Below are 26,711 nucleotides of genomic sequence, written 5' to 3'. Positions count from 1 at the left end.
CGTGGTAGTAGTGGTGCCACATCAATAGTCCCGCTGTTAACTCACATTGGAAATAGGCCGAGGGATTAATATGTCGCTCAGAGTTCAATTTCAAGGTTCAAATTAGTGCAATTAAAATTTTAAGGGTCAAATTGGTGCATGGATAAAATCTAGAAAGACCACTTTAGGGATTTAGTAAACTTTTATTATGGCTAGCTGACTAGCTCACTATGAATGGACTAGGGCCGCACCATGACCTAGTAAAGATTATGCTTCAAATACTAGAATCATGCAGCAAAGATATAAACTAAGTGATAAATAAGATTGCCTTTTAAACAAGCTGCACTAGGTTCAAATTTAAGTTAAGACTGAGATGAGGTATAAAAATTTCCAAAATATGAATGTATAAATGTGTGAGTAGTATAATGACAAAAAAAAAACTGTATTCTACTAAATTATAAAAAGATCTATTATAAGAGAATTTTCAGACTAAATCCCCATTTTGGTATCTGAGATTCACGCGATTATCTATTTTGGTCCCCGAAATTCAAAATTACCTATACTGGTCTTCCAGATTCAGATCCGGTCATCAAAGTGGTGCCTCGACTCTTTCCAGCGATGACTAGGCAAATGGAGTGCTGAGATGGCATCCTCCTTACCATGCTGGACGCTGCAACGGCTAGCTGACGTGGCGAGAGTTGTATTTATACCCAATTTAGTCCTTGAAACCCTAATTATCTTATTATTTATCTGAGTTAGATTCTTCTTCAAGCTTCTCCTCCTTCCTCTTGTCATTTTATTCCTCTTTATGTTCTTGTTATTGTTGCTCTTCTCCTTGTTAAAGATTTGTCATTCGTCGCTATTAGTTGAGGCACCATGATGGGTGGTCGAAGTACCGCATATAGAAGCTCGGTTCGCTCTCCTTCGAACAGTAACTAGGTCAGGTCGCAAAGACAGAACAAAAGTGCGAAGGTGCTGGAATGGTGTGGGTGTGGCAGCCGTCCAGTTCTGCAATGGTCTAGAACATAATCAAATCCAAACAAGCCATTTTTTGGATGTCTCAATTATAATGTAAGTTAAACATATGTGAATTTTGTTTGTTTGTTCGTTTGTTTCATTTCATCTTTGGTCGGTTGATTTCAGACAAGAGAAAAGACTCGGTGTGGTATGTTTGTTTGGGCTGATATTAGACAAGATGAAGGTGTTGAGATAGCAAATTCTAACAAAGTCAATGGTGAAATGAAGATGAACCTAGCAATGAGGGTTGGAAGTTTGAAAGCTAATGTAAGGAGTCAAAAATTCATGATCCATTTGTTGCTGGTAGCTGTGTTCATGATGGTGGTGTTTTTGTCATTGATTTGTTACAGATTTTGAAGTAAAAATGATGGAGAAGATTCATGTATAATGTGATGTAATGGAAGGTGTATTGTGTAATAAATATTTGAATTGAATTAATAGTTTAATTTGTATAACTTTTGTCACTCACACATGATTCAACAACAAAAAAGATACATAAACTAACAAAGCTAACCTATGTTTAAATAGGGTTGCATAAAGCAACTTAAACCAACCATCCTGAGTCATATTAAAGTAATTATTATAGTTGAACAAAAGAGATGCAAAAATAAGCATCATGAGTATTAGCATCAAAAGATCTAGTTAGATAACAAAACAACCATATCTTAAGAGGGCTAATCTAAGTAGCCATTGTCTAAATTGTCTAAATTTTAACAAAATACCAAAGATCTAGTGCCACATACTAATGTTCATAACTTTTCTAAATATATTTAATTAATTTCTTCAAATTTTCTTTCTCGGTGCCTTGAAACTGAGAGTAGGCACAAACTTCATGATACTTGTCATTCTTGATGTTGTTCCTGAGCTAGCACCCTGCAATGGATTGACTGTGGCAGAATTTGCTGGTGGAGAACTTCTTCTTATTGCCGGTAACTTTGCAGGCTTTATATTTCTAGTAACCTATATGATGTAAAAATATTCAGGTTTCGAAGTCAGCTTACAGTAACATGTTATGATATAATAATGTCATTTATATATTTACATGCTGAGAGTTCTATTGTTCAGAATAGGTGGGTTGAGACAATTGAATTTCGACTGGTTGGATATCACTGGCTGCTTCAGCAATAGGTGTTGCATCAGTAGGTGGCACATTTCCTTCTTCAGCTTCTTGGTTGGTTCCATCAGGGGCAGCAGCACATGTTTGATCAGCTGGTGGATCACTTTTTCCTTCCCCTTTTTTATTTTTTTCAGCAGTCTTAACCGTAGCAGCAGCAGCTGTAGTAACTGCATCAACCAATTTCTTCTTTTTGCAGTCTCTCTTGATGTGACCTTTATCACTAGTAACTGCAACTAAATTTTTTAAGCTGCCTTTTCAAATGAGTATTATCATTTTTCTTAGTGTCAAGTCTTGATCTCTTTCCACCTCCATATTTTTCATCAGAGTCCATTCTTCTTTTCATCTCCAATTTTCCTGGTAGCCTCTTAACCTTTGGTGTAAGTGGCTTATTGAACTCTAAAACTTTTCACAAAGGTTTTCCATGTATTGGATTTATGTGGTAGTTATATGTTGTCTTGTATGATTCCATTGTCACCAATGTATAACAAAAATCTTCTGGTGGCATGTTCACCCTAGAATGGCAGCACATGCATGTACACAAGAAATTCCTATAATAATCCAGCAAATATGAAAATATTGAGATAACAATACTAAAAGAAAAAGTAGTCCAAACACTATAAATATTACCTGTCAGCATCCAAAATTGGCATATACATAATTTTCTTTTCCAGATCAACAACATGGTTTGTGGGATATCCATGAACCTCAAATTTTTCATATCCATCATCTCCTGTCCATATAGGGTGCCAATCTTAGATTCCTTTCTCACTTTCTCCAACCTACTCTTGATAACTGGTGGTAGTTTTTCAATATGGTTGCTCAATTTGATTTTATTCCTTGCGATGGTTCTCATGACAAATATTCGGACCTCCTCCAAAAAAGTAATGATAGGCTTTGCTCTACTTCCTTAATTTTGGAGTTGAACACCTCACATGCATTGTTGCATATGCTGTTCAACTTTGGGTTATGACTAAATTGGCACTTAGTCCATGACTCTCTTAGCCACTTGTCTAGATATTTCCAAGCATCCTCATTAATCCTTTTGATCTTGTCTATGGTATCCCTAAACTTTTAGAATGTGGTAGCCCAAGCACATTCCCATAGTAAACCCCTTAATTTCATATCTTTCCAGTTCTTGTTGAAGTTTCTCCACAAATGCCAGACATAAAATCGATGATGCACTCCAGGCATCACCTCCTGCAATACAGGAATCAGACCCTGCCACAAAAATGAACAATGTAATCTCATATGCATAAGACTCGCCATTAGAAAAGTCCCTAATTAATATTATCGATCCCTATAACAGTCCCTCACTTTCAGTTATGGCTCAGACATTGAAATTATGGTTGAAAAGCTTATGTAAATGTTACCTTCTGCATGTCGGATATGAAGCATCATCTGTTGTCTTTGTAGTATCCTAAGCCTTGGTGAAGTAATGCGAGAAACTATTTCCAATTTTCTTTGTTTTCTACATCAACAACTGCCCAGGCTATCACATATATACGATGATTGGCATCCTGCCCAACCGCGGATAGAATTTGGCCACCAAATTGAGTCTTGAGGAAGGCACCATCCAACTCAATTAATGGCCTACATCTAGCTTTGAACCCATCCTTACAGCCACTTAAACATACCTACATTTTATCAAATATAACGGTTCCATCTGGTTGAGGAATGGTGCCAATCTGAATAGTTGATCCAGGATTGGCTTTTAGTAATGTCAGACCATAGTCTCGCACCATTATGTACTGTTTCTTTTCATCACCATACACGATACCTCTCGCATCATACAATGCCCTAGAAATTAAATTTTTATTCAAAGTAAGATCAAATCTTGTCTTGAAATATGTCATTGCCTCACAATGCTTGAAATTTGGGTACATTCTAACATTTTCACCAATTTACTACACACCCAATTATTATTGGCAGCCCTATTTCTATCCTCTCTAGCACAAGTGTGATCATTGTTGAATGTTTTTATTTGCCAACAAGTATCCTTAAGGTTTCTTGAGACATATACCGGCCATGGACATTCCTTTACTTTACACATAACCCTCACTCTTTTGCTATTATTTTTTTTTTAATCTAATCCTCTTTTCTTCCTGAATTGTGTGCTCTTTAACAGCCTCTTTGAACTCTCATTTGGTGGTAAATTTCATACCAACCTACAGCACTAACTCTCCAAACCTACCTTCCTCTCTAAACAATGAACAACCATCATCTAAGTCAACATCTGTTAGCTCCTCATCAGAGTTGGAAGGGGTCTTCATCTCTTCAGAATGTCACAAATTAGCCCCATCAGAATCAGCACCAGGATCAAGTCCAAAGTCTGCACCATCACTCGTATTACCAACAAAATCAATGTCAATTTTACCATCTGAGACATCTTCCACTATTCCATCATCTTCAATAACAATCTTTTCCTTAAATTTTGCAAATGTAGAGGCAGGAGCATGTTTATACTTAAGAGAATTTTTCTTACCTGTGACAGGCACAAACCCTTCATCTGAAGATGAAGAACTATCCTCCAAACTTGGCCTATATAATTCATCTTCTGCACTTTTATAAGAGTCAAAAGAATCATCATCATGAACTGAGGCTTGAGGAACATGTGCTACTCCTCTCTTGGAAGCAGACCTTGTGCAAGGCTTTCTGACTTGGGTGGACTTGGTGGAATTTTTTGCCCTTGTGGAGTTGGTGGACTTTTTTGGGTTAGAGGGCTTGGAGGATATTTTTGGGTTAGTGGACTTGGTGTATTTAGTTAGGCTTGTGAATTTGGTGATGTTGATAAGCATGGTGATCATGGAAGGTATAAGGGACTTGGTAGTGCTGTTGGATTTATTAAAAATATTGGTAGGCTTAGATGGTTGTGGTTTAGGTTTGGAGTTAGACTCTTGTTCATTTAGCTTAGAATTTGGAAAGGGAGCATCAACTAAAGTGAGTTTAGAATTGGAAATTGGAGCCTCATTTGGTCCTGTCCAACATCTTCGTCCAAGTAGATAACACTGGTATTACCTTCTAATACCTCAGGAAGTGAGACACTATACTCATAATATACTTCAACCAACCCTTTGTTTCTCTGAGCATGGTAACATATTTCCATAAGTTCATTATCGTTATCTAGATTCCTCAAACCAACTTCTAGGTTCCTCCTAGGCACAAGCCACCAGCACTTTTGTATCTCACCATAATCAAGTTCTTTATAGTAGTTTCTCACATAAAATATGTCCAGAGTGTCCACATCAAAATCACCCAAACAAGCTTTGTTATCTGGAGAATAAACCAGTCTGTCATCTTCATTTTTTTAGAAATTATCCCCGTGATGTATCATGATATCAATAAATTCAGTCATCTATACAATAAAAAAAGAGAGAATATAACCTTAGATTAAAATTATGTAACATTAACATCATGAGTCACAGACAAATAGTATACATTATACACTATTTTTTGCATACTTCTAAAAACTAAAATCCAAAACTCAGTTTAAAATTGCAGAACTCTAAAAAACAGAAAAAAATAAATAAAAATAAATAGAGATTTATATTTTCTTATAAAGTATCAAGTTCTCCACAAAGGTTTTAACATTTTAAGTACTCATTTGTATACTCATTTGTTGAAAATTGAATGTAATGTAATTAAGGTTTACATAAAATTGTAGATAAAATTTTATCCGACTTTTTTTAAGTACTTATTTGATACTCTTATTTTAAAAAAGTAAAATGCTTTAGAAATATAAATAATACAATTAAAACTTTTAAATTTTTGGACAAAATTAAATTTTAGATGAACATTGAAAACATCTAATATAATTTTCTAATATATATTGGTACAATTTCTATAGATTATTGCACATTAGTACTTAAAAAAATAAAATATTACTAAAATTCTAACATAAATTTGTACATAACTGTATTACTATCTCAATTTTCATCGTTCTTGGTATACACATAGTTTTCACTACTTAAAATATTTTTTTTTTCTTTTTCAGCATACATTTAGTTATTTTTTCTTAGTAGAACTGCCTCAAGTAGAAGAAGATACATATAATTTCAATTGGACAATATAGTAACATGCTTAGTTATGGATAAAATTATAGTAAAAATTTTTATAGATGAGTACATGCAGATTTTGGTTTTTTATCAAAATTTACTCCACCGAAGTATTACTACAGTAGTAACTGATCACAATAATCAATAATAATTTTCTTTTAAGATTTCAATTGCAATTATTTTCTTCAAAATGTCAGAGCATTTTTCAGTTTCTATTTTATAGACTTTTGTTAATAAATGCTCTCAGCAACATGTATATTCAGTGTAAGTTTTAAAACAACTCAAAGATGAAAACCAAAATTCAAAAACTAGTTTAAAATTGCATAGCACTAACCCCATCAATATCATCCCATGTTTCATTCATAAAAAATAGAGCACCCCTAATAACCCAACCCAACGTATAAGCAATTAAAGAAACCTTAGAAAAAATAGTAGCAACAAAACATAAAGGTTTTCTATTGACAAGAACACTAACAATATAGAATACAATCATACATGCATTTCAAAAATAAATTTAAAAAAATAAAATCACTAAACTCCAGCATTAACGATTATCTTGGTTAAGAACGAGAGGAGAGCAACCTCCTATTCCTTTGAAACACTGTGATTTTCACTCTAACCTAGCCATGCGTTAATTCAACCTGGATGATAAATGATTTTAGAAATCCTTCACTGACGCCATTGATTAGAGATAAAGAAGAATGATGGAAGTAGAGAAAATGATGAATACTTTATTTGGGTCAAAACCGTTTTTCTCCCTTCATATGCATTAACGACGACATTTTCTACTTATTTGGGCGCCAAAAGGTAAACGACGCCGTTTCTTCATCGTCTAGTGTGGTAGGAAGAGTGCCATCTCAGCACTCTGTTTGCCTAGTCATCGCCGGAAAGAATTGATGGACCATTTTGATATCCGGATCTAAATCTAGAGGATCAGTATAAATAATTTTAAATTTCAAAAACCAAAATAAATAATCGTGTAAATCTCAGGAACCAAAAGAAAAATTTAGTCAAATTTTCAATTGAAAAAAATGAAGAAAATTTATACTCCTACTATAAATACCAAACACGACTTACAAATATTTTTCTAACATAACAAAAATCTTAGAATTTTTTATTCTTGTATTAACTTGTTTGTCGAAATTCCTTGAAAATATAATTTTCCATCAGAAGGAGAGGCAACAACTGACGTAATTAAGATTCACATTCTTCTTTCCCCACATTCTCATTAGATATAATTCTACAGTTGAGCAACTTTTAAGTTTGTTAATAGAAGCCATAAAATCCTTATTTTGAGAATAATAGGTCGAGAATAAAGTTAAATTATTCAAAAATTTATTTTTTCATCTAAATTTTTTTTAAATTAATTCGTGATAACACACTTTCAATATATAATTATTAATAAATATGTTTGCTTTAATCATGTATTTTCTTAGATTTGATCTCAAAAAAATAATTTGAAATAAGTATTGTTCCGATGATTACTTAAAATTAGGTTATTTTTGGAACTGAATGTGAGGTTTAGACTTTTTTGGACAGCGTCTAACTTTTGTTGGTTCCGAGATTCTGCCGTCCAAGTTCTTCGTAAGAAGGAGAAGATGGTACCTACAAGGGATTCTAATTCTTAAATTAGCAAAAATTTTAAGTAGGTTTTTAGTAGATTGGGTTCTGAATATATCTAAGGGTGTCAGTGTATTATTTATAATAGAATCAATAACTACTTTTTAGAGTAGTTTTAATTTTTTATGGTGGATAACCGTTCCTTTTTGTTAGAGAAGTTGTTAAAATCTCATTTCTAGATTACTAGGAAATATCTTAGGAGTCAGTTACTTATTTAGATAAATAGGGCTAGTTCCATGTCGTCGTGTCCGACCTCCATGAGGTTGGGTAAATTTTTTTAAATTGAGTTTTATTCATTTTAGGGTTGGCTGTATTTTTTGGCCAAAATATGAACAAGTACTACATTTGATGTTATTATATATAGGGATAAGTATTATTTTGGTCCCTAACGTTGAGGGTCAGAATTGAAATCGTCTCCATCGTAATTTTTTATTTAAAATCATCCTTAATGTTTTTTTTCGTATTAAAATCGTTCTTTTAATTTTTTCTGGACAAAAATACCCTCCACCACTACCGGCACCTTTACCTCCACCACCAGCACCAGCACCAACACCAACAAGAATAACAATATCAGGCACAAAGCAGAAACAAATGCAGAAGCAGAAATTCAACAAATCAAAGAATCAGAAATTCAACAAATCAACACAAATTCAACAAATTCAATAACTAAATCAACACAAGTAGAAGCAAAAAGCAGAAAAAATCAACACAAACAAAAACAGATACAGAAAAAGAAGCAGATGCAGAAGAAGAAGCAGATGCAGAAGTCGAAGCAGGACCACCGGCAGCTCATGGACGACGGAGCGACGACATAGGTAGTACAGCAGTGGCAGGAGCATGCATGAACGGCGGCGACGCACTCCACGGCTGGGTAGATCGGCAGCTAGAGCTCCCCTTCCCGGCGACGGCAGAAGCATGCATGAACGGCGGCGACGTCTTCCTCTGTTCGCGGTTCTGGCTGCGGCTCGTGGGCGGACCGGCGACGATGCAAGTGTCGGATGGTGGCGGCGGCTATGACAACGGCCTCCTCCCCTCCACTGGTGCTCCCTCTCTCTTTCTCAGATCTCCTCTCTCGCTGCTCGTGCTCGATGGCAAAGGACCCAAAGGTGGCGGCAATGGCAAGAAACGACAGTGGAGACCTGCGATGAAGGCGATGGCCTCCTCCCCTCCCTCCTTCGTGTTTCCTTCCCCCCCAAACAAAAACACGTTTCCTTCCCTCCCCCTCCCCCCAAAACACGTTCTGTTTTTTATTTTTTTAAAATTTTATATTTTTTATTAAAATAAGAATAGTTTAGGAATAAAATTAAAAATTTTATTAAAAAAAACGATTTTAATACGAAAAAAAAATGTTAAAGATGATTTTAAATAAAAAATTACGATAGAAACAGTTTTAATTTTGACCCTCAACGTTAGGGATCAAAATAATACTTATTCCTTATATATATATATATTCTCTCATTTTATTTTAGTTGTTTTTTGTTTTAAAAAAAGAAAATGAAAAGATTGTTGAATCTTCCAAAGGCTCGGTGGAAAATAAAGAAGTTTCATATGAATGAATGATGGTGTGTGTGGGACTGTGGGGCATTAATGGAAGCACGTGCTTGGCATGTGTCCGAGACTTATGGTAATTAGATTCATCTTCACTCACATCACATGCTCATTCTTGGAATGGTAACATCCCTAACTCATATATTCACACTTTACATAGAAATTTAATTTGTATACAAATTTTATTTTTTTATTGACATTTTGGATCAACTTCTACGGGGAACATTATTTAAATTTGACGTGTATGTGTAAAATGTTTGGTATATAAATAGTACTATTGACTATCTTTCTCTTGACTTGTTTTATATATAAAAACTATTTGGAATAATATCTTAAATCAATCTCTAGATAATTTTTAATTAGACACTTTAATTCTTAATAAAATTTTTTCACTAAATCAGTTTTTAATTTTTATTTCATTATTAGATAAATTAATTTTTATATTCAATTTCAAAAAAATAGACAAATTAATCTCTATTATTATTTAATAAAAATATAATAGTCTCTAAAAATTTTTAAATTTTTTGTATTAATTCTTTTAATAGATAAAAAGTAATTCATTTAATGAATTAAGAATTTGACGACTGATTTAATTATTAAAATTTGTTAAAAACTAAAATATTTGACCAAAAATTTTTTGAATACAAATTTAGAATATTGTTAACTAGACACATTAATATATCAGTATTTACTTAAGAACACTAATTAATGTGATGATAGGCTAATATCTTTTATTTTATCAGGATAAAAATTTAAGCCTTGAAATAAATTAAAGATTTTGTGTAATTTTGATATAAATTATTTTAAATAATTTTTAATATTCTCATTATTTAAAAAATTATTCAAATATATAAAAGCTCCATATCTCAATGACTATATATATATATATATATATATATATATATATATATATATAATTACAAAATAGGATAAATAAGTGTCACTTTAAGGCTGTATTATTACATAAAAAATATTTTATCTAATCACTCATGGCTTTAAAGGTCATAGAAATATAAATATATTGGGTTAAATAATAGGGAGATGCTCCCATAAAGATACGTAAAATGTCTTTTTGTAAAGACATTTACGTATCGCATTATTATTAGACGTATTAATAAATCGGTTATTTTTGAATTTTTTAACAAATTAGAATAAAACCGATTTTTTTATAACAATAACAATAAATTCAATTTTTTTTAGGAATTTAATTGTATTTTTAAATATTTAGGGATTTAAATGTCTGAAAAACAAAAAATCAGGGATATAATTATATTTTTATCAAAAAATTTAAAGATATTCGATTTAGATGATATAATTCGATCGGATCAAATCGGGTCTAATAATTATAATGCAGACAATTGGATTTATTATTGTTGCTATAATAAATCGATTTTGTTCTAGTTTATAATAAAAAATAAATTATTAACCAATTTTAATAAGAATATCCAATAATAACATGACATGTATGAACGTCTTTAAAAAACGACATTTTTAGTATCTTTATGAAAGTGATTTTCTAAATAATATTATAAAATTATTCTTTCAAGCTAAGTACCCACAAACGAAACACATATATAAAACCTTTTCTCATTTTAAGTGTCCATTTCATATCCATCTTTTTATAGTAGTGATGTGACTTCTTTACTTGGTTCCATATGGTTGGTATCAAAGATGCAACTACCTTCAAAATACAAGAAAACAAGTGTATTTTATCCTCTATTTTCTTGTATTAATTAACAGCACACAACAAACAAACATACAATTATTTGGCTTCAAAACAATCATACACATACTCATTAGCAAATTAATTATTAATTTTAACCATTTACATCAAAACATAACATCTTCCTATTTAATTTTAATATACTAATAACATAAAATATTTTACATTATCGTTTATTTATATTTATTTTTTTAGATAATTATTTATACAGTTAATATAAAAAATAATTATTTATTATTATTATTATATGATATTATATAAGAATTTAATTTTATGTACTGTCAATATAAAATAATTTTACACGTGTATCTAATTATATAATAACATATTAGTAAAAATAACTATTTTTTATATTGACGGCATAAATAGTAATTTTAAAAAATGAATGTAATTGTACAACTGTGTAAAACTCATTAAATAATTATATATATATATATATATATATATATATATATATTAAAATTAAATTCATACAAATATAAAAAAATAGAAATATATAGAATATTAGGGAAACACATGAAAAAGGAAGAGACATGTTGTAGCAGTTAGTACGACAAGGGTGGAGGCGTATCTATCTGTATCAGCGTTGGTTGCTGTCAAATGTAAGAACTAAAGAACACGTGTAACAACACAACAAGAAACAATACACTTGAATCTCTTTTTCTGGATTTTCAGTGATGCAATGCATCATAACTTTCCCTATTCAAACTCATTCACCTCATGCAACTTCAAAAGTCACTATATATATATATACCATTTAGTTAATGAAAACAAATAAATAAAAAATAAAAGTTACGTGTACATATGCATATATTTTTTTAGACATTAATAAAATTTTGGTATAACACTCAATTATTAAATTTTATAATTTCATTTTAAATTTTTAAAAGATACCATAAAATTTAATAACTAAATGTTATACCAAAATTTTTCAATATCCAAAAAAATTAGGCGTAGATATGAACTGTGTTAAACAGACAAATTGATATCATTAACAAGTAGAAATAAGAAAAACACTAAATAGATATTGATATTTGTATTTCTGTTTTTCAAAAAATATCTTAATTATCTTTTTATATTTAAATTTTTATTTTTCTTATCGCTATGGTTATAATTAAATAAATATTCATATCTACTGTTTTCATATTTCTGTGGAAAAAGTGTGATTATGCAAAATTTTCATGTTGTTTCTATTTTTTCAATCAAAATTGTTTTATGAACTAAAAAAAATCAATCATTTAATCATTATACATATTATTTTATATATTTTTAATAAAAATAACTCATTGTAATAAAATAATTAAATGCATCATACAAGAATAATTAAATTTTTTAGACTAATATAATTTTTTATAAATATTAAATATATAAGAAATATATTATTTTAATTTTTTTTCTTTAATTATTTTGTTAAGTATGATCTTTCATTATACATTATTTAACTGAAACAAAAAAATCTAAACAAATATTAAATAATAAAAATTACACTTGATAAAATAATTAAAAAAATATATAGAAATCATTCCCAAATATATATTAACTAACGATAATTTTTTTAAAAAAATATCTATTCAACATGATTGTTTTATCAATATTATCTCAAAATAATAATAATAATAATAATTCTACGTACAGACTTGTACTATTTTACTAAATTTCGAATAATATATAAAAATAATATTTATAGATATTACACCTCATTCTAGTAATTCACATTTGCTTTCAATACCCCACCTTTATCTTTTTTTTTTTTTCTTCCTGATTTGGTCCCTTGTATTATTTTGTCACTCCTATTTTCTTTATTGTTGTTATTAATTTCTTTGGTGAATGGCACATGAAATGAATGATTGAATGGAAGCAGTAACAAGAGAAGAGAAGAGAAGAGAAAAGAATGGAAGAGAAGTGAAGTAGTAATGAGTAAATGAAGCATGCTCGTTGGTCGGTTCTATCAATGTTTTTTCTGTCTCTCTCATTTGTTTGTTTGCTTATACAAGCGGCAAAGTTAACTGCTACTCACACCAAAGAACCCCCCTCTCTCTTTCTCTCTCAATTCATTTTCTTTCTCTTTATTTTTTATATTTTCTTTTGTTTTCTCTCTCTAACAAATTCGGTTGAAGCTGCAAGGAAGAGACATCTTCTGCAGCTTTCACTGAGAGCAAGGAATTAGAACAAAAAAAATTCTAAACTTTGAAGGTTTCATTCAAGCTTTACTCCTTTAGCTGTGATTCTTGTGCACATGATCTAGGAGAGTTCTTTATTACTTCTATAGTTGGTATTTTGAATCTTGTTCAACCATTTTCTGGTGTCTCTTTCAGTGTTTCCAAGCTCATTTTCCCAAATCAAGCTGGTTCTTTCTTCTTTTCTTCTCTCTGTTTCTTCCCAAATTTGTGGACTTTACCCTATTTTAGGTAAAGGGGTTGGCCTATTTTCTTAAAGTTATTATCTTTTCTTTCAAAGAAGTAGGTGAGTGTGTTTGATTCTGAGGATATTTGTGTGATTTCTTGGGAGAATGCTTGATTTGTAGCTGAGGAAAAAAAAAGGAGAAGATGCCTGAAGGGATCATCACAAAAAAGAGGATACATTTCAGCAAACTATATTCATTTTCTTGTTTGAAATCTTCATTTGGAGATGGGCATTCCCAAATTGGTCAGAGAGGGTACTCAAGGATTGTGTATTGCAATGATCCTGATAACCCTGATGCAATTCAGCAGAATTATAGAGGGAACTATGTGTCAACCACAAAGTACACAGCTTTTAATTTCATCCCCAAGTCCCTTTTTGAACAGTTTAGGAGGGTTGCAAATATATATTTTCTTGTTGTTGCTTGTGTTTCATTTAGTCCATTGGCACCTTATACAGCTCTCAGTATTGTTGCACCATTGTTGCTTGTCATTGGAGCTACTATGGCCAAGGAAGCTGTGGAAGATTGGAGGAGGAGAAAGCAGGTAATCTTTTTCTTTTCTATTTTATTATTAATTATTATTTGATTTGATGCACTTTTTTATGCCTTTTTCATCATACACTGCCAATGTCACAAAACTTCTCTTCCAAAAGCTTAGGAATATGAATTGTTTTATATCTAAACCTCACCTTTATGCAAAAGCCTCTTTTTGAATTGAAATATGGAAAGTGTCTATCAATTAAGATCTGGTGTATGCTCATATGTTTAACATTAGAAATCTGATGTTAGATGACTTTTTCAATTCCATTATCTTACAATGCAGAGCTATTTACACATTGTTTCTGGAAACCTTTATGTTTCCCTACTTTGATTCATATAATATAATCTCTTCTTTCCAATTGGTGGCAGAAAGTTTTTGTCTTCCTGACCCCGAGAGATATAATTCAAAGAAACAACATTGTTTCATAATTGTTCTAGAATATAATCTAATGTTGCTTTTTTGCTTTGCTTTATGTTTTACTTAACTTGTTTGTCTTTTCTTTCTTTTTTTTCTTCAGATACTGTTGGTGATATGTTTTCTTAAGGTTTTCCTATCTAACTTTGGTTTATTTCTTCAGGATATAGAGGCAAACAACCGAAAGGTTCTGGTATATGGTAAAAATTATACATTTGTGGAGACTAGATGGAAAAAACTCCGAGTTGGTGATATTGTTAAGGTGTGTAAGGATGAATATTTTCCTGCTGATATTCTTCTGCTTTCGTCAAGCTACGGAGACGGGGTTTGCTATGTCGAGACAATGAATCTCGATGGAGAAACTAATCTAAAGTTAAAGCACGCCTTGGATGCAACGTCTCATCTTCAAGATGAAAAACCTATCCAGAGGTTCAGGGCTATGGTTAAATGTGAGGATCCTAATGAAAACTTATACTCATTTATTGGAAACTTGCACTATGAGGGTAAAGAATATCCTCTTTCCTTGCAGCAGATCCTTTTAAGAGACTCTAAGCTGAAGAACACTGATCATATCTTTGGTGTTGTAATCTTCACCGGCCACGATACAAAAGTGATGCAGAATTCCACTGATCCTCCATCCAAGAGAAGCAAAATTGAGAGAAAAATGGATAAGATTATATACATCCTCTTCAGTACCTTGATTTTCATATCCTTTATTGGTTCTGTCTATTTTGGTGTTGAGACTAAAAGGGATACCAGCGGTCGCAGGTATCGAAGATGGTATGTTCGTCCCGACAGTACAACGGTCTTTTATGATCCGAGAAGTGCTACACTTTCTGCTCTTCTCCACTTTTTAACTGCTCTTATGTTGTTTGGATATCTTATTCCTATATCACTTTATGTGTCCATAGAACTTGTGAAAGTTCTTCAGAGTGTTTTCATCAACCGAGATCAGGAAATGTATTATGAGGAAATGGATAGGCCGGCTCGTGCTCGCACCTCTAATTTGAATGAGGAACTTGGTCAGGTTGATACTATATTATCTGACAAAACCGGTACTTTGACATGTAACTCGATGGAGTTTGTCAAATGTTCCATAGGAGGCATTCGATATGGCCGAGGTATGACAGAAGTGGAGAAGGCACTTGCAAGGAGAGGGAAAAATGTGGAGTCTCAAGTTGATGAAGCATCATGCGATTTTTCGGGCCAGGATAGTGACGTGGAGGACTCTCGGCCGCCAGTTAAGGGCTTTAACTTTAGAGATGAACGAATAATGAATGGGAAATGGGTTAATGAACCACAATCAGACATCATACAGAAGTTCTTTCGAGTTTTAGCTATTTGTCATACTGCTATTCCAGATGTAGATCAAGGGTCAGGAGAAATTTCTTATGAAGCTGAGTCACCAGATGAGGCGGCTTTTGTCATAGCTGCGAAGGAACTTGGTTTCGAGCTTTTCGCTAGGACACAAACAAGCATATCATTGCATGAATTAAACTACAAAACTGGAAAAAAGGTTGACAGGTTGGCTAGCTTCTTTTACTAATTTCAATGGTCAAAATCATCACCTTAAGTTTGATCTGGTTTCTAATTAAAAATAAATTTATAATATGGCTTTTGAAGTTATAATGTATAACTATTCAAACTTTTTCTGGCACAATTTTGTTCTTTTTCAAAATTGTGTTTAACTTACTGTGCAATCATCTGATTTTGATGAGCAGAGTGTACCAGCTTCTGCATGTCCTAGAGTTCAGCAGTTCCCGCAAGAGAATGTCGGTGATAGTGAGGAATGAGGAAAATCAGTTGTTGCTCTTATGCAAGGGTGCAGACAGGTTTTTATCAATATCCTCTATTTTTTTATTATTATTATTGTTATTATTAGAGTTCTGGGTAGTAAGTTGCATGTGGTGATGCTAAATTTTGCATTTATCCTGCATGTATTCAGTGTAATGTTTGAAAGGCTGTCTGAAAAAGGAAGACAATATGAGGCCGAAACCAAAGAACATATCAAACAGTATGCCGAAGCAGGCTTAAGAACTCTGGTAATCACATACCGTGAACTTGATGAAGAAGAATATAAGTTATGGGAAGTAGAGTTTTCAAAGGCCAAAACATCTGTTGGAGCAGACCGAGATGCATTGGTCGATGCCGCTGCTGATAAGATGGAAAGAAATTTGATACTTCTTGGGTCTACAGCAGTTGAGGATAGACTGCAAAAGGGCGTAAGTATAGATTTCCAAACTTTCTTTAACCTTTATGGTGAAAACTCATATGCAGTTGTTTTCATGTGAAGTTGATAGTTGAAAACCATTAGATGGTTTACATATTTGACTAAATTGTCATCTAACAGTTTTGAAGACAACTGTATGTGAGTTTCCATCTTATCTTGTTCAAACTTACTTGGGAAATACTTCTTGGATCTACAGACGATGAAGTTCGCTTTGTCTATTTGGAAGTGCAGGTTCCTGAATGTATTGAAAGGCTTGCTAAGGCAGGAATCAAGTTATGGGTGTTGACTGGGGACAAGATGGAAACAGCAGTCAATATAGGGTATTATGAAATACTACTTTTCGATTTTGTTTATATCTTCGATGCATGAAGTTTACACTATTTTGTTTTCCTTTGAACAGATATGCCTGCGGGTTACTTAGGCAAGACATGAAGCAGATAGTGATCACTCTTGATTCACCTAATATTATAGCACTTGAAAAGCAAGGGGATAAGGATGCTCTTAAAAAGGTAAATGAGCTTGAAAGTTTTTCGCAGTTGATTTTTCTCTTAATGTTGTAGCTTTTTGTATGATTAGGAATCTCTTGAAAGCATTAAGAAGCAAATTGGAGAGGGAATAAAGCAAATCAAGTTTGTGAAAGAGAGTACTAGTACAGATAAAGAGAGTTCTTCTTCATTCGGATTGATAATTGATGGGAAGTCTTTGGATTATTCGCTTAACAAGAACTTGGAGAATTCCTTCTTTGAGTTGGCAACTAGTTGTGCTTCCGTCATATGTTGCCGATCATCACCCAAACAGAAAGCTCGTGTAAGTATTATGAACATGCAATTTGAATTTCCATGGCATGCAAATAATGTAGTCTAGTAAAGAGTTGTTGGTGTTTCGAGTTGTGAAACGTTATAATCACATGATCCGAAATAATGCAGGTTACAAAAATGGTAAAATTAGGAACTGGGCAGACAACATTATCCATCGGCGACGGGGCAAATGATGTCGGCATGCTTCAGGAGGCTGATATTGGAGTTGGCATTAATGGTGCTGAAGGGATGCAGGTCCAAATATACATTTGCTGACATACCAATGAATGTCTCATAATATAATGTTTAATCAATTTCTAATGAATGAATGAGAAACATTTTATTGTTTTCTACAGGCTGTAATGGCAAGTGATTTTGCAATAGCCCAATTCCGTTTTCTGGAGCGTTTGTTGTTGGTGCATGGCCACTGGTGTTATAGGCGAATATCAATGATGGTAAAACCATGCATCCATCTAACTATTGTTGTGAATGCATTTAACTGCGATGTCCAAACCAACTTGGATTGGTTGATTGGTTAGCTCACTCGTCCGCTTAAACAAGTGTTAGGAATTCGAATTCCGCTTGTATATGCAGCAATTCATTGACCATCTTAGATCTATAACAGATTAATCTTTAGTCTGACAGATAAAAAAGACTGATTCCTGTTGTTGGCATATGAACTTAGGAACCATCATTGACAAAAAGCTTCTTCCCTGATAACTTGTTTTCATTTGTTAAATGCAGATATGCTATTTCTTCTATAAAAATATTGCATTTGGATTCACCTTATTTTGGTTCGAGGCGTATGCTTCGTTCTCCGGCCAAGCTGCGTACAATGATTGGTACATGTCATTCTACAATGTCTTCTTCACTTCACTTCCAGTTATTGCTCTCGGTGTTTTCGATCAAGATGTTTCTGCTAAACTTTGCTTAAAGGTACCAAATTGTCATTCATTTAGTTCCTTATGTTCATATCAATGAGTGTATTTGCTGAAATCTTTTTCAATCAATGTTTAAAGAGACTATGATCTACCATGTATCTATGGTTCCTGACTTACTGGTTTCTTTTGTTGGGTCCAATTTAAAGAGACTAATTTTCATGCTCTAAATTTTACATTATCATTCAATAGGAATCAAAAGGAATTGCCAACATGGTCCATTTTTATGTAACTATCCGTCACGATATGGCGTCAATTCCCATGATTTCGATGTGTTAGTGAATGAAAATCAGTATCTTAGTTTAAGTTAGTTGATTCAGTTGGTAGTTAAGGAACCCTTTGCTAACCATCCTCTCAATCTCTTTCTTACAGTATCCTTTTCTATATCTAGAGGGAGTAGAGGACACCCTCTTCAGCTGGCCGCGCATTATCGGCTGGATGGTTAACGGAGTCCTTAGCTCCTTAGCCATATTCTTCTTGACTGCAAACTCTGTCATGACTCAGGCCTTCAGAAGGGATGGTCAAGTGGTCGATTTCGAGATACTCGGCGTCACGATGTACACGTGTGTAGTGTGGACCGTGAATTGCCAAATGGCGCTTTCCATCAATTACTTCACTTGGATCCAGCATTTTTTCATCTGGGGCAGCATTGCATTCTGGTACGTATTCGTGCTGGTTTACGGCTACCTCTCGCCGGAAATATCGACGACGGCTCACATGGTGTTTGTGGAAGCTTGTGCTCCAAGTTTGCTATATTGGCTAGTTACCCTTTTGGTGGTTGTGTGTGCTCTTCTACCTTATTTTTGCTATAGATCATTCCAAAGTAGGTTTCTACCAATGTATCATGATATTATTCAGAGAAAACAAGTTGAAGGTTCTGATATTGAGATATGTGATGAGGTTCCTAAACAAGTCCATGGAAAACTAATACATCTAAGAGAGAGATTGAAGCAAAGGGAACTATGAAATGGATTTAGTTTCTAAGCTCATGTTATTGTTGGAGCTTTTTTTTTCACTCATTTTTTCCTCCCTCTTTGAAATTCCTATTGTTTAAAAATTTGTATAGTGAGGATTTGTGTAGCAATCACAATCACCTGATGTAGATTAGTTATGTAAAGTATTGTATCATAGTCTTTTGTATTTGTTAATGGAATCAAACAAAACATGTTCTACGTTGTATTTTTTGGTGTATATGACTTACTATATTAACACAAGATATTGTTTATGTCTTGTTAGTTTGCCATGTTGATTGAAAGATGTAACAGAGAAAGTTTGCTGTCAACATATGCAAAAAGTCAACCATGATTATTCTCTATTATTTACTATCTTGCCATCAAGTTGGAAATATTAGGAAGTGTGATTTCTTAGAGTATATTTTTTAAACAAGACAAAAAAATGCGTGAAAAAATGTAGGTAGATTATAAAATTCTAACAATCCAATTTTTAGTATGTTTATTAGATCATATTGAAAACTGAGTGTTATTAACTTATTTTCTTAATTATTATTTATTATTTAATAAATATGAATCTGATCGAAGTTAATATGTTGTCGATTTACGGATAATTTTTTTTTTTTGTTTAAAAACGTTAAGTCATTAATATAGAAATATACATTACAAAGTTATAGAAGGCTAGCAAATAAAGCATATAATATCAATAATATAGTTAATCATCTCAATATATATAAGACTCAAGTTTACAATCATACGTCGTTAACATCGTATGGATCTAGTGAGAACACTCATAGCATAGCTCGATAATATTTATTTACATATGTACATATGACATCCCAGATATTCACCTGTCCAAAAAATTTTTAAATTGATACCCAAGCTAGCCTAATTCTTTCTATAATCATAGTCTCTTCTAAGATCACAAAAATTAGTGAAAGACAGTTTAGGTCTTCAAATATGATTACATAGGGTGTTGACAAAACAACAGCAACTATATAGTCCTTCTTTTGGTCCTTCTCTCTGACGGGTCGTGGAGTATATACACGCGGTTGAGATCGGGGTCTTTGTAAGCAAAAACTTCTAGTACATCATAGAAAGGTTCTCCTGTCTCCATCTATAACGTGGAAAGATGGGGTAAAAACTGAAGAGTCCTTAGTAGGTTTGGGGTAGTTAATTAGGTTCATTTTATGTTATATTTAACCAACAGCAATAAACCGCATAATACAAAAAATTTTAACAAACCAAAAATACAGAGAACAATCAATCAGAAAGTACACATGCACAGTCACAACAAACCACCGAATACAGATAAATCATGTGAGAATACAAGAAGGCTAAGAGCAAACTTTGGGAGTAAAATAAGGTTTGCAAGGAGTTTTAATAGGAGAGAACTTGTAGAAAATTTTCATAGGAGGATTTTATTCTTGTTCATTGAAACTATAGTATAGATGATGCTATATATATTTCTATAGCATTGTAATTAAAACATCATCAAAAAATAAGAAAGAAAATTAATTCACATCATATTTTCTTATATTGGCTTTGTTATAGTTAGTGCATTATTGTGGGTAGTGTTCAATTTCATATTACTTTGTATCTATTAGAAGTCCAAATTCCGATGCAAACTCAACGATTGATATCAAGAGCCAATATTATATTATTCATTATTTGAGTGGTAAAATTCAAGTTTGAATACAATGACTTCTACTGACTAAAACCCCAAAGTGGTTCCTGAGATTAGGCGAGTTAACCATAATTGTCCTTGACTTTCAAAATTTTCTAATAGTATCCCTCACATTCAGCTCCGGGACCCATAGTTGTCCTGCGACCCTTTCCGGCGCACAGTCAGCAAACGGAGTAATGATCTGGCACCTCCCATGCCATGCTGGAGCCAGCAACGGCTAGCTGACGTGGCAAATCTTAATTTTCTATCCAGCACAGTCAGCTAGCCGTTGTTGGCTCCAGCATGGGATGGGAGGTGCCAGATCATTACTCCGTTTGCTAACTGTGCGCCGGAAAGGGTCGCAGGACAACTATGGGTCCCAGAGCTGAATGTGAGGGATACTATTAGGGAATTTTAAAAGTCAAGGACGATTATGGGTAACTCGCCCAATCTCAGGGACCACTTTGGGGTTTTAGTCAACTTCTACTAGTAAAAATGTCAAGGTAGGCAAATGTGAAATCAAGAAGTTTAATGGAAAAATGATTTTTCTATTGGAGGATGCAGATGAAAAATATGCTTATATAACAGAAATTGCACAAGGCACTGGCGAAAAAAGAGAAAAAGTAGAGAATATGAAGGATGAGAATTAGGAAGAATTAGATATTAAAGCGTGGGCTGCGATAATCTTATGCTTTGAGAGGGATGCTGCTTTCTTGGAAGAAGCAATTGCAGCAGGCGTCTGATTAAAGTTAGAGAGTAACTTCATCACAAAGACTCTAACTAACAGGATCTACTTAAAATCCAAATTGTATACATGCAAGATGGAGGAAGGCACCTCAATCCAAGAATATATCAATAAGTTTGATAAGATTATATCAAACTTAAAGGATATAGATGTGAAGATTGATGATGAGGATCAAGCACTCATATTATTACTTTCATTACCGAAGTCCTATGAAAATCTGGTGCAGACTTTGATGCTGGTGGGTGACACTCTAGCCATGAATGAGACGAGGGCATCACTTTTAGCGGATAATCTACGTAAGGTTGCTACGAGTGTAATGTCGTCTTCAAATGGAAGAGAGTATAATGATCAAGCACAAGGATTATTTGCAGCTAGAGGGAGGAGTAATGAAAGAGGAAAAGGTAAGCGTGGAAAGTCTAGGCTAAAATCTATACCTCACGCGGAGAGAACATGCTTTAAATATGGTGAGTCTGGACATTTTAAAGCAAATTGCCCAAATAAGAAGATAAATTCCAAGAAACAGAACAATGACAACTCAAAAGAAAAACAAGAAGCAAGTTATGTCTCAAATGATGATGAAGATTGTTACTGTGTAATAGATGATTCTTACGAGATATCCGGTAAGTGGATGCTTGATTCTGGAGCTTCTCACCATATGTGTCCAAATAGGAAGTGGTTTACTACCTATCAATGGTGGCATAGTTTTGATGGGCAACAATCATGCTTGCAAAATTGTAGGGGTAGATACTATAAGAATCAAGATGCATGATTGAGTTATAAGAACCTTGAAGGATGTGAAATATATTCCTGACTTGTGAAAAAATTTGATCTCTATAGGTTTGTTAGAGAAAAATGGTTGCAAAATTGTTGCTGAAAATGGGATTTTAAAAATTGTTCGTGGTTCTTTAGTAATGATGAAGGGGGTTCGTCATGGTAATCTTTATCCTCTTTTGGGGACAACTGTTACAGGTGAGCTAGCAGTTGGAATCTGTGGAAGTAAAGACTAAACAGACTGCATGAGGATTTGACACATGAGGCTTGGGCATATGTCGAGAAAGGGTCTATTATTGCTTAGCGGAAGAGGTTTGCTGAAAAATATGAAGAAACCATAAATTGAGTTTTGTGAACACTGTGTATATGGAAAGGCACACAGGGTGAAGTTTTCTACAAGCAAACACAAAAGCAGAGGATTGTTAGACTATGTGCATACTGATGTTTGGAGTCCGGCTAAAGTTACTTCAATTCCAAGTGTGGTTTCAGGTACTTTGTTACGTTTGTTGATGATTATGCAAGGTATGCTTGGGTTTACTTCCTCAAGCATAAGAATGAGATATTTCGATACTTTAAGCGGTGGAGAGCAATGGTTGAAAACAGAACAAGTGGGAAGCTAAAAACTCTGCGATCTGATAATGGCACAGAGTATACGGATGGAGCTTTCAAGGAGTTCTGTGATCAGGAAGACATTGTGAGACACTGGACAGTTAGAGACACACCACAACATAATGGAGTCGTGGAAAGACTGAATCGTACACTACTTGAGAAGGCAAGGTGTATGCGCTCTAATTTTGGGTTAGGCAGAGAATGATGGGCTGAGTCAGTTGCTACAGCATGCTACATAGTGAATCGATCTCCACATTCTTCTTTAGATGGAGACACACCTCATAAGGTGTGATTAGGGGAACATACAGATTACGAGAAACTCAGAGTCTTTAGATGCACGACTTATTATCATGTCAAAAACAATAAATTTGATGAAAGAGCTAAGAAGGTAATCTTTTTGGAGTATCCAAGAGGGGTTTAAGACTATCGTCTTTGGAGCGTAAGTGATTCTAAGTTTGTAATCAGTAGGAATGTGACCTTTAATGAAAGATCCATGGTAGCTTTGTCTAAAGTTATGACGCCAGATGATGGTGATGTTGGAAAAACTATAAACACTCAAGTGATGGAGATAGAGTCTAAAAACCAATCAATAGACTCTAGTCCTGTTCAGGTGGAGCATCTTAATGCTACTCATGAAGATGAGGAGGACGATGAACTTGATCATGAAGAGATTCAGCGAAAAAATACACATGTATTACAATAACAACAACAGAATTCTTTGGCATTCATTAGGCCAAAGAGGAATTACAAACTCGTACAGAAGCTTAGGCCAGACAAGCCTCTGAGGCATTATCGACAGTTAAATTTGGTAGAGTATGCACTCTCGGTGGAGGATGATGAGCCAGTCACCTTCAAACAAGCTATCATGAACAAGGATAGTGAGACCTGGTTAGTTGCTATGGAAGAAGAGATGCAGTCTCTTCATAAAAATAAGACATGGGAGGTGGTCACATTCCCCGTGAAAAAGACTGCTATTCGTTGTAAGTGGGTGTATAAAAAAAAGAAGATCTTACTAAATCGGAATGGTACAAGATTCAAGGCTAGGTTAGTGACCAAAGGATTCATACAGAAAGAAGGAGTTGAGTATAATGAGATATTTTCTCCTGTGGTTAAACACACTTCCATTCGGATGCTTTTAAGTCTTGTAGCTCATGGCGATCTTGAGTTAGAACAACTAGATATGAAGACATCGTTCTTACACGGTGATTTAGAGGACGAAATTTACATGTATCAACCTGAGGGTTTCAAGGTTGAGGGTAAAGAAGGTCAAGTTTGTCGCTTGAGAAAGTTGCTTTATGGATTAAAACAATCTCCTCGGCAGTGGTACATGTGATTTGATTTCTTTATTTTAAAACAAGGTTTCTTTAGAAGTAACTATGATTGTTGTGTATACATTCGTAAGCTTCCTAGAGGTAATTATATCTATCTTTTATTGTATGTGGATGAGATGCTCATTACTTCCAAGAGTAAGGTGGAGATAGATAAGTTAAAGTTTCAACTTGGTGAAGAGTTTGAAACAAAAGATTTGGGTGCTACGAGAAAAATTTTAGGCATGGAAATTAGAAGAGAGAGATCAAGTCGAAAATTGTTCCTAAGTCAAAAAAACTACATTGAACGGGTTATCGAAAGGTTTGGGATGAAAAATGCTAAGTCGGTGGTGACTCCATTGGCTCCACATTTTAGGCTCTCAGGTAAACAATCTCCTACAACAGCAGAAGATAAGGCTTACATGGACAATGTACCTTACGCAAGTGCTGTAGGCAGCCTAATGTACGCTATAGCATGCACATGCCTAGACATTTCACAAGCAGTCAGTGTTGTTAGCAGGTTTATGACAAACCCAGAAAAGACACACTGAAAAGCAGTCAAGTGGATATTAAGATACTTGAAGGGTACCATTGGCATAGGTTTATGCTTTGGTGGTAAATCATCATGTCAAATTAGCAGTTTTGTTGATTCTGATTATGCTGGTGATCTAGACCGACGATGATCTACAACTAGTTATGTATATAAAATATATGGTGCTCCGGTTAGTTGACGATCGATGTTACAAGATACAGTGACACTATCTACTACAGAGGCTGAGTACATGACAATAGCAGAAGGGGTGAAGGAGGCATTGTGGTTAAGGAGTCTTCTAGATGATTTGAGTCTTAAGCAAGATTGTGTGAATCTTAGTTATGATAGTCAAAGTGCGATTCATTTGGCTAAAATCAGGTTCATCATGCTCGTACTAAGCATATTGATATTAGGTATCACTTTGTGCGTGATGTTATAGAGAAAGGTGACATTTCTCTCGTGAAGGTACACACAAATGAAAACCCATCAAACATGTTGACTAAAGTAGTGTTGGGAAACAAATTCTAGCATTGCTTGGATTTGCTCAACATTATTCCATGTTAAGTATTGCATGGCGAATAAAGGAACTACGTTTCGTTTGATCCTAGTAAAGGGTATGTAGGCAGTCATTGTTAAGATGATGCAACCGGATACGACTACTACAATTTGTTCGTTTAAAATTTGAATCAGTTTTTTAAATTGTGCCTGAGGTAGAGAATTGTGAGAATAAAAGAAGGCTAAGAGCAAACTTAGGGAGTAAAATAAGGTTTGCAAAGAATTTTAATAGGAGAGAACTTATAGGGAGTTTTCATAGAAGGATTTTATTCTTGTTCATTGAAATTATAACATAGATGATACTATATATATATTTTTTATAACATTGTAATTGAAACATCATTAAAAAATAAGAAAGAAAATTAATTCACATCATATTATATAGAGTAATCACATCATATTTTCTCATATTGGCTTGGTTATAGTTAGTGCATTATTGTGGACAGTGTTCAATTTCATATTACTTTGTGTCTATTAGAAGTCCAGATTCCGCTGTAGACTCAACAAAACACAAGTCAAGAAGCACACACACAATCACAGAAATACATATCACAGAGAAGTATGCGCAAACAAGTATGATGCATGTTTGTTCTATGTAGGCCATGAGTTCGTGTGTCGATTTACATCCCACAACCTGACATTACCTGAGAACAAGTCCCAGATATGACTTTCCATTGCGTACTGTACCTGCATATGTGTCGATATGGTTAAGAACACCATCAGTACGTGACCACCAGGCACCAGCAATCGTCGCAAAACTAGACGCCATAATATACGCATAATGGAAAACAGAAATCAACAGTGGGCGTCCCCCAGTTCAATAATAAATCATTACGTGAGTTTTTTCGATTTCGACAATCAATCAGTACGTGGATTTTTCCGAATTCAACAATCAATTAGTACTTGTACTAGTAGGGCTGGCAATGGGTAGGGTCAAACCCTAACCCTACCCGCATGTTAAAAATTTCATTAAAACTCTACCCTACCCTACCCGTACCCTAAATTCTAAATCCTACCCTACCCTACCCTACCCTATCCGCAGAAATATTAATTTTTTCAAAGTAAATATAAAATTCAATCATTCCAAATTTCATACATATTAATAATAAAAAAAAAAACTAATGCTCTAAATTACTAAGTTAACTAACTAGTTTAGTGATTACTTATGTATTACAAGTCATTACATAAAAGAGGTTGTG

General features: G+C 33.7%; 1 protein-coding gene across 2 annotated transcripts; it reads left to right on the top strand.

The window, feature by feature from the left end:
- The first annotated feature begins 12,755 nt into the window (after positions 1–12,755).
- LOC112751386 (probable phospholipid-transporting ATPase 8) lies at positions 12,756–19,602 on the top strand. 2 transcript variants are annotated; one of them, XM_025800510.3, is made up of 12 exons: positions 12,864–14,001; positions 14,576–14,861; positions 14,945–15,936; positions 16,134–16,244; positions 16,358–16,634; positions 16,874–16,962; positions 17,043–17,151; positions 17,219–17,449; positions 17,569–17,694; positions 17,796–17,894; positions 18,184–18,375; positions 18,750–19,602. In XM_025800510.3, exons 2-12 carry the CDS (start codon positions 14,802–14,804, stop codon positions 19,341–19,343), a joined length of 2,880 nt encoding a protein of 959 aa, XP_025656295.1. In that variant the 5' UTR covers positions 12,864–14,001; positions 14,576–14,801; the 3' UTR covers positions 19,344–19,602. The 2 variants fall into 2 exon arrangements, with proteins under 2 accessions (XP_025656291.1, XP_025656295.1); XM_025800506.3 differs by having other exon boundaries at positions 12,756–14,001; positions 14,576–15,936.
- The last annotated feature ends 7,109 nt before the right edge of the window (positions 19,603–26,711 follow it).

Source organism: Arachis hypogaea, chromosome 15 (genome assembly GCF_003086295.3).
Source record: "Arachis hypogaea cultivar Tifrunner chromosome 15, arahy.Tifrunner.gnm2.J5K5, whole genome shotgun sequence".
Taxonomy (NCBI): Eukaryota; Viridiplantae; Streptophyta; class Magnoliopsida; order Fabales; family Fabaceae; genus Arachis; species Arachis hypogaea.
This window is presented reverse-complemented; position numbering and strand designations above follow the sequence as displayed.